This window comes from Alligator sinensis, unplaced genomic scaffold (genome assembly GCF_000455745.1).
Source record: "Alligator sinensis unplaced genomic scaffold, ASM45574v1 scaffold1336_1, whole genome shotgun sequence".
Classification (NCBI taxonomy): Eukaryota; Metazoa; Chordata; order Crocodylia; family Alligatoridae; genus Alligator; species Alligator sinensis.
In genome coordinates this window covers 327,719-337,409 of record NW_005843037.1, presented here as the reverse complement: position 1 = coordinate 337,409, position 9,691 = coordinate 327,719, and the positions used below count along the sequence as shown (strand labels likewise).

General features: G+C 44.4%; 1 protein-coding gene across 6 annotated transcripts in view; it reads left to right on the top strand.

Moving 5' to 3' along the window:
• Positions 1-9,691, top strand: part of CAPN3 (calpain 3) — a 65,521-nt gene that overhangs the window by 8,676 nt on the left and 47,154 nt on the right. For all 6 annotated transcript variants that reach the window (XM_014526392.2, XM_006036905.2, XM_025193340.1 and 3 more), the window contains exon 2: positions 8,824-8,893. In XM_014526392.2, the coding sequence (XP_014381878.1) occupies positions 8,824-8,893 (70 nt within the window). The remainder of the gene's footprint in view (positions 1-8,823; positions 8,894-9,691) is intronic.

Genomic DNA, 9,691 nt, shown 5'->3' with positions numbered 1-9,691 from the left:
TGAGTTAGGGCTTTTTTTTAACAAGTGCTGAGCTGGGGCGGGTGGGGCAGCCATTGCCAAGCTGGGAAAGTGGGTGGGGGATGGGCCTGGCCTGCCTGATTCGGAGATTCAGAGATTCAGCAGCAGCCGAATCTCCAAATCATATTTAGCCAAATTGAATCACGACAGTGATTTGAATCACTGAATCGAATCACTGTCCCCCGAATCGGCCTAATCCAAATGTGAAGCGAATACTAGCCACTTCACACAGGCCTACAGTTCAGTTCATGAATCCAGGCTCTTTCTAAACATGAAGTGACACAGCAAAATGCCTTCAAGATTCAACCATATGGTACTAGATGATTCACCAGACAAGCCCTGGATTCCCTTGCAGTTACAGAACACATCTCCTTGTTACAGACACGTTACTGTGATTGGAAGTCTTTTATGCGTGAAACACATCTTTGTTACAGGGTTCTACAATGTTTAAAATAATAGAATTGGTGCCTCTGTACCCTACCAGAGTACATACAATAAATAACGATGGTTTATGAGCATGCATGGAGCATCACAGAGTAAGATACCATACTGTCTCATGAGGCTCAGAGTGGATCCTACTGCACTGCATTTTATAACAAATGGCATTCTGTAGTAAGAGAACACCCAGGAAATCATATAAAACATGGTGTGGCTTGAAGGCACTTCCAGGATTATATTGTTACACCATGCTATGCTTGTGGAGAAGGAATTACAATATGATCTATAACATGTGGAGATTCCCGAAAGGCTTGTATTGTAATACATCATATGATGATGAGGCTGCTATAAGGCCCACATTATAATGCACTGCATGGTGAGGACATTGAGCGTTCTAAGCGCCAGTCTTTTTATAATACATTACAATAAGCCATTGATAGGCATCCCTGGATTCTAAAAAGGTCTCACAACAATGTGAAATTACCAATATTATATGAGTAATGGGACTTTATTACAATACAATGAAGATTAAAAAGGGGACCTGCTACAATCCCAGCATGGTATGCTAACATCGAGAGCTTAATAAGAAAACATCATCACATGATGTACTATACTTACATGTACAGTACTATACTTCACATGCCCTATTAACATGATCTGGGCTTACTGCCAGGAGCTCGTTAGAGATTATTAAGAGTCCTTTCAATGCAAAACACTATCTGTAAAATGTAATGGGCATGCCTCAGAGACTGCTATGATGGTGTCCTATCAGTAGTGAAGAAAATTCATAAGAGTGATGTTCTATATTTTTCATAAAGTGAAAAGAAAAATCTGGATATTTGCTTGGAGTTGAAGCATAGCCCTGAGTCATCTACTGAGTGTTCTGGAGGGGTGCAGTCTTTTGTATTTAAAACTACAGTATCATGTATTCATCATCATGTATAAGTATGTGGCCAGAGCACTTTAAGTGCTGAGAGTAGGCAGCCAGCAGGTGCTGGTCAGCCCTGATGAGGCAGCCATTTTAGATCCAGGTTCTCAGGGCTGGAGCAGCAGTCTGCTGCTAGCAGCTGATAAGGCAACACCTGGTTGAGCTGCTGCTCATAACACCTTGGAGGTAAGGGAAGAACTATGGGGATGGCAGAAGGTTCCTATGGACCCAGTGGGGCCCAGCACCCCAGGAAGAAGGCTTCAGTCTAGTGTGAACAAGGCCCAGGCTGACAAGGGGACTAAAGGTTGTAGGCCTACAAGGGGGCCAGGCAAGCCCTGGAGTAGAAGAGGGCTCTCTGGTGGAACCTAGGAGGGACCCCTCTCTGGAGTATGAGGGCCAGCAGCTGATAAGTTGACTCTTTGATCCCTTGCACTGGTCAATGCAAGAGCACCAGGGCCTCAGGGCAATTAAGGCCAATACAAGGGACAGGCCAGGACCACTGTGAGCTATCTGGCACCCTGACTGGCCTGGAGGCAGGGCCAGAACCCATATGGGCTGAAGGCCTCTCTGATGGGGGGCACATCACAGCCAAAGAGGGTAGGGATCAGCCAGCATGCAGGCTGTTATATTATTGGAATTGGGTCAGAATGAGAGCTGGGCCCAATGAAAGACAGCCCAAGGACATCATCCAGGAGCCCTAATAAGGGAAGTAGACTAGGGCAGGTAGGCCTGCATGGTCCTGGGCAAGACCTAAAACTGTACCCTGCCAAGGAAGGGTGGTCTGGTGTGGCTGTCCATGGTGGGACAATCCCCCAAAAATCCCAGGCTGGTTACCTCCCTGGTGAAAGGCGGGAGGGGCACCTGATAGCCCCAGCCTTCACCATCCAGTGGGTCATTCAGATGAGAGGGCAGGAGGGTCAGGTGTGCCTAGGCAGATGCATCTGAACCTGTGGGGGTGTAAGACCCCAGAGGATAGTGGGACCAGGCATGCCCAGGGAGGGTCATCTGAGCCTGTGGAGTGTAAGACCCCAGGAGTAGTGGGGCCAGGTATGCCTATAGAGAGGCACCTGAGCCTGTGAGGGTGCAATACCCTGTGACCCCAGCATAGGGGCAGAGTGTGGAACCCAGAGAGGGGTGTGTGTTGAGGCCCTGGTGAGAGAGCAGGCATGTGTTGAAGCCCCAGGAAAGGAGCAGCTTGGCCCAGGTAAGTCTTTGGATGCCTGAGGCCACAAGCTGGAGCATAGAACAGCTCAAGGATGCCATCTGCAAGGCATGGGACACAATAAGGGAAGGTCAGAATTGTATGCGAACCCCTAACTATTGGGATCTTAAGTGAGCAGCCTTCCACTTTATTACAACCATTTTACTTTACATCAAAGGCGTGGCAGGAGAGATCGGGCAGACTGCCCTAGATAGGCGGGTGGGCCAGTACTGTGACCAGGCCTGGAAGAATTGCCCACTGTCACAAAGGTAACAAAGATTTTTTTCTAGTTTCTGCAAAGGCTTACTTTTCAGACCAAGACAATCCAATAGAGGAAATCTCAAAGCTGGAACTTTATCCAAATGTAGCATGTGCTGCCTTCCAAAACCCTATTGTCCATAAAAGCCATGGCAGGATGGATACAAGCAAGATATAAATTGTTGAAAGTTGGAGGCTTTATTCATCTCAAACAATGGGCAAGAGCAGATGTCTCCTATGCATTCATTAGTTTGCGTAGGATTAGATTATAAAGTGAGTTCAGAATGTCCAAAGCATGACTATTGACTGTAGGTTTTAAAGGCATTAATGCTTTCTGCTGATGCTGGGTGAGACAGACTGCATTTTTTTTATTAGCTTTATGAAAAATAAAGCTAATAAACATGTAATGACATTCAACACTGTTTTTATTAACATACACACACACACACACCGGCATTTTCTCATACTCTCTTACATTCCCCTCACCCCATCAGGGAGTGATAAGCACTGCTGATGAATGAAACAAGTTTTCTTTTAGGATTCATAGCTATTATGACAGTTAATATTCACTCTGTGATTATTTTTAGTTGATCAGGGATATAATCTAGATTTATAAAATGGGGAGAGAGAAACTCTTTGGGTTACTGCTAAAATTGCCTGGTTCAGAAGAATCTTACTGAAGGGTGATGCGTCTTCATCAGATGTGCAGGCATTTGGGCAGAATGCCACCAAGAAGTAAAATGAAGAACGTTACCTAGCTTGAGGTCCATCCAGTGATGAGTGACCCAAATGCAGGTGCAACGTAAGTACAGCTCATTAAACAGCTACTAGCAATACTGAAGGGAAAGTATACCTTTACACCCAGTCAAAAGTCATAAAAGTACAGACTATATGGAGATTTTGCAAGCAGTTATGCTGGAAACCTCCTTGGTAGAGGCTGCTGCCATTTGCCATCTGTGATGGCTGCTTTGCCATCACAGTTACCTTTCAGGTTTGTCTGCCAAACAGGTGTTTTAGTCAACGGCTGACAGCCATACTATATCTGATGCCATACAGGTTAGTCATTTCCCTCTTTGCCTATCTTAAGAAGCCATAAATGAAAATATTCTAGGAAGAAATTAATGTATGTAATGTATTGCCTCTAACAGGACTCTATCCTTGTCAGTGAAGAGAGCAATATGACCAAATAATGGATTTAAATTGATTCCCAATATTTTGACCTGTGCATCTGAAAGTTCCTAACTGTTAGGTGACCTTCCTTCTCTCTCCTGTGAGACTGAAAGGGCAAGGAGCAAATTAAGGAAGAGTCTTGCAGAATCTGTGCCTAGTGGTTAGAAAGGGCTTAACACAACCATAAACTGAAGGAAAAAAACAAGTGAGAGAGCCTAAGAGAAGACTAAAGTTTCCTTTCCCCTGAGGGTGGGGCAAGAAAAGAAGAATCTTTATAGGAGAGGAGGTACTGGAGGAAAAATTAAGTGCAGAGGAAGGGCTGAAGAGGAAAACGGAGTCCTGGAGAGGGACATGCAGAAGTCCCTTGTTGTGACAGATGTTAACTTTTTGGAAGAAAGGTAGCATTCAGTATTAAACCGTGATAGGCATGCTAAGAAGTCTCCACTTAAGGACTTCTCTTGGTATGTAACTACATTTCACCCTTTTTTGTGCTCCTAGTTAGCTACCATTTCAGATTTTACCTTTTTTTTAAGCTTCTGGAAAAATGTATTTTAAATTAGGAAAGAAAGGAATGAAGGCTCAGAAGCAAAGCCACTCCAGACTGGTCTATATTACCTATACATCAAGGAATTTATACAGGCAACCCCTGCTTAACACTTTTTTGCTTAGCACTATAATGCTCATTTTAAATTGATACCTGATTTCATTTGGCGCTCAGCGTGTTTTGTTATAACACTCACCGTCACCACCTTGGGTCATTAAAAAGAATTGTGGTTGCCATCTTTGGTCATCAGATACTCTCAGTTTCACTTAACGCTTGTTTCGCTTAATGCTTAGTTTTTCAGGAACCAATTAAGAGCGCTAAGCGGGGGTTGCCTGTACAGCTGAGCGCTAAGTGAAATCAGGTATCAATTTAAAATGAGCATTATAGCAAAACAGCGGGAAGTGAAACAGCATTAAGTGGGGGTTGCCTGTATGTGAAAGGAACACCGTAAGCAGAAATCCGATCAGGTTCTAATCTAATCTAATCCTTCTAACATACTACATAACAATTGCTAGGAAATCTCATCATGATTTGAATCAGATCTAATTAAAGGGTTGGAAAATTAGTGAAGTAAGGTCTTACAGACAACGCATGCATTTCTTGATTACTTCACAACTAGACATACACACTTTCTTTTACTTTTACATTATGTACAAAGGACATGTATGCCTCTGTCACTGGAGACATTTTGCAAACACTTCCCACCATTACTAAAATTGGTTCATTTCCACTGGCAGTAGTAATACTGGGAGGCCACACATCCACTGCCACTTGTATTTTAAAGACCATATCAGCTTTAGAAGGTACAATCATGGGCATATCGAGGATTGTGGCAATGGGGGTATGGCCACACACCCTTTGGCAATGTGGCACATGTGCAGTGAAGACAGCTCATTGCACATGTCACACAGCTGAAGGGTTGTGGCAGGAACCTTCTACTGTGATCCTGAATGCTGGTGAGCTCTCAAGAGTTCCCTGCTTTCAAGAAGCTCCAGAGTGCAGGGGGAGACGGCCACTGCTTTTCACTCTTCCCCTCCCTCCTCCCATACTTGAATTCAGCAGTAGGGAAAAGGAGGGTACAGACGGTGGCTCTGGAGCTGCAGAGAGCTGTATGGAAGCAGAGGCTGAGCATTAAGGGTGTGTGAGTTCATATTGCTCACGGCACATGTAGAGCTCCTAGCAGGAGCTCTATAGACATGCTGGTGAGCTCTGAATGCTCACTGAGTATGCAGTGTACAGTCAAAGGGGATTGTCACCATGGTGTCGCATCCTCCTGGATTTGCCCCTGGGCACAATGTTTAAAATAGGAGTGAACTGGGCTCCCAGCATCATTACTGCCCCTGAGAGTGAACTTGTGCCAGCAATGGACAAGGCCTCATACAGCAGCAAAGAAGGTGAGATGGTTGCAAAATGCTGATTTTTTTATCATGAGCATAAAAGCATACGATATCCTAAATGGATCTGGCTATATGACCATTATACAACTTGTTCCTTTTGTTCTGTTGGACAACTTGTAACTGAACATAGTCTGTGGTTGATGTGTGCAATTACATTCTTAAGCTTTGTGTTTACATTGTTTGGTTTTTAACTGGTCTAGTTTTTACCTAGATATTTACATATCTAACTATATTTATTTAGAAGGCCGTGTGCCAAATCCCGAAGCTATTACACTCAGCCATAAAAATATTTCCAACAGAGTAAGCAGATGCAGAGAAGCTGGAAGTCATCTCAAGCAGCTGACTTAACAGAATTTAACTTCCAACCACCTGACCATGGCATGAAATTACATGACACTTTCTCTTTTCCCAGCGGCAGGGGGGATAAAGTGACTATTACGGATTTTTGGAAGTATGTTTTTATCCTGCTATGGGGTTTACCCAATTGGTTCCATCGAAGCGAATGCATGACTAAGCTAACTACTTTGGAGGAGAAGAAATGGTCTTATGACCAACAAAACAATTAGACCCAATGTACATAAGCTTGTGGAAGTCCAGCAGGAGGTTGATTGCACTGAAAAACGTTCAGGCTACGTCTACAGCACCAAGCATTTGCCCTTCTTTTACTCCTAACTTGCTTGATTAGGTGTTCTTGATTTCTCTTTATCTTCATGTCCAGAAAATAGAGGATTCTTGGGCAAGAGCTCATCTTCCCTCTAATCCTCACAATTGCCCAGGAGATGGAGTCCTCAAGCTATTGTTCCTTTCTTTTTCTCTTTAGCACAGAAGATAGAATTATTTGAAAGGTGTCCCCCTCATGCTCACATCCCAGGCATTTGGGTGCCCTTTTTCTCAAGTTTTGCCTGAAAGAGGCCTTGTCTCTCTCTTTTTCTTCCAGCCTTAGATATGGCATTCCCAGCGTGGATCTCTGTCTCTTCTCCCCTTCACCTGTCCTATGAAGTGCATGGAAAAAGATTGCTAAGATGTAAGGGAGTCTGCTCAGAAATAAGAGAGACTCTCTTCCCTTCTCTGTTTCACATACTATGGTTCCTTGTCCAGGTTAGGGATCAAACAATTTCAGCATATATGGAAATGGTCCTGTCTAGATTGTATTACAGCCCAAGTTCCACTGGGGAACACATTATGCTGCTTGCTACCTCTTCAGGAATATAGTGAAGTGCTTTTTTACGCAGTTGCAAGCTGTTTTACAATCAGCTGATGAGAGAGCAATTGGCTTAACTTCTCCAATGTACACAAACCATTTATCATTTATGTCTCTGCAAAGTGGATCTAAAATGTTACTGTTCTTCCCTAAGAACATTTTACATCTGCTTGCACAAGTGTAAATGCTTAGATGAGGTCCACAACAAAAAAGAATCATGCCCTTAAGAGGCAAATTATAACAGCATTGCTTTTTCAAGTGTAGCACTGACAATTCAATACTGCAACAGGGGAGTGAAAGTAGGAAATCTTGAATATAAATTAAGGAATACACAACTCAGGAAGCCAAGGCTCAAAGTCTAATGGAAGAGAGAAAGAGCAGTTCTTACAGAGAGCTTTTCTCCATTGTCAATGCTCTACCTATCCCTGCCACCTCATCTTTACCTGGTTGTCTTAACCCAAAAATTGGAGTACTCAAAAGTAGAGGTGCACTGATACATCGGTCCCATATCACATCAGCACTGATATAAGGAAAATTGACAGTATCAGCAATCAGCTTTTTTTGGCTGATCTGGCTGATAATGTAGCTGATAAATGCCCCCTGTATGTGTGCAGCCGCAACACAGCATGCAGAGGGTCAGGAGCACAGTCCGGCAGTGCAGAAAGCAGCCGGGTCTGGCTGGTAAGTCTGTTATGAGGGAAGGCGTATGTGGGGGGAGATGGGGGCCCTCAAAGTCAGGGAGGGAGTGGGGCTAGGGCTGAGGCTGCACAGTTGGGGTGCGGTGCAGGACAGAGCCACCACCTGATCCGAGCACAGCCCCAGCCCAGCTCTCACTAGGAAGAGCTAGGTGAAGCCCTGGCTTCAGTCTGCAGCAGCAGCCTGCCCTGCCCCGCACACAGATCTGGTGGGCACACGGCCCCTGTGCCCTCCTGGGGTGCATGCAGTGGCAGGAGCCACCCCCCTGCCCCCTCAGATGATCTGCTTGCAGCTCTGTCCTGGACCCCGCCCTGGCTGGGCAGCCCCTGCCTCAGCCCCACTCCCTCCCTTACCACAGGAGCCTCGATCTGCCCCCCTCATGCCCCTTCCCTCCCCCCACAACAGACTTACCAGCTGGACCCCAGATGCATATCAGCAATCAGATTGGTATTGACAGATATGGTTCATTAAAAAAAAAAAATCGGCCATCAGTATCAGCCCCCAAAATCTCTATTGGTGCACCCCTACTCAAAACCTGTGGCCACTTTTGACAGTGGGGGCCTTGTTCCCAACTAATGTGTCTCATTTTCCAAGAGTCTGCCTTTTGCCCTCTTCAGAGGGAGTTGTGTTTCTCCAGTCTAGGCTTGATATCCTGCCTTTCCCCTCTGATTTTTCTTTCAACATTTTAATGTGCTTGCATGCAGCACCATGTTCCTGGTCTAGAAGAGGTCTCCACAGTGGTAGCTGCCAAGCCCTTCTAGATGTGAAGGTTCCATCCTCCCGAAGCTGTGCACACTCGGTCTAATAGGACCTGCTGATAACACTTCTAAAAATTGAAAGTGCGCAACACATTGGTCTTCTCTCAGAGCATTGCCGTTTTATTGTTATAATTCCTATTTTGTTCCCATAGGAAACAGACAATATATGACATGCTTTTCCTACTCATCTACTTGTTTTGCTTATTTTTGCCAGGAAATCTGCGAGAATCCACGCTTTATACTTGGTGGAGCCAATAGAACTGATATCTGTCAAGGAGAATTAGGTATGGAATTTTCCCATTGGCCCTGGATTTTTTATTTCTTGCACAGCACCAAATAGCTGCATAAGATCTAACTTTTAACTGTTTTTCTCACAAGTTATCAGTGCAAATCATCTATATTCTGTTACAACAACCTGAAGTCGACTGGTTCCTTATTTATATAGCTAAACCTAGGAACCTTCCTGTAGCATTGTAGATGAGGACTATGAGAGAAAAGCTCCTGTGTGGTGTTTTGCTATTCATCATGATTCAGTACTGTAGTATTTATTACAAGCAGAAGTTTGGAAGACCTGCCTTTTCTCCCAAGCTTTCAAAAACAAGGTATATTAGGATGAGCATAAGGGTATGTCTGCATAGTAAACATACTGTGCAGCAGAACAAAGTCCTATTTAACTTTGACCAAAGCACAGTAGGTAGATATGCTGCTTCCAGGGTGGAAAGCAGTCTGCCACAGGGTACTGTGGAGCACAGTTAATCTATCATGTAGGAGACATTTTTTATGCTGATGTGTGAATAGAGGAGGAAGAGTGTGTTACTAGTTTATTCTGATGGATTTGTACTTGATGCTGTGATATGCATTACAGTAACCTGTAGAGGCCTCAAGCATATTGAGGCTCTATTGAGTGAAGTACCATACACATACCTAAAGGAAATTGCAGTCTCTGCCCCAAAGAATTTAGGCTCCGATCTCAGTCCTTGACCCTACTGTCCCCAGTGTCTCCCTGCTCATCAGCGGTCAGTTCATTTTGCACCAGGGGTTTGTATATGTTGCTAAGCCCATTTCTCTACTCTATGCATAAA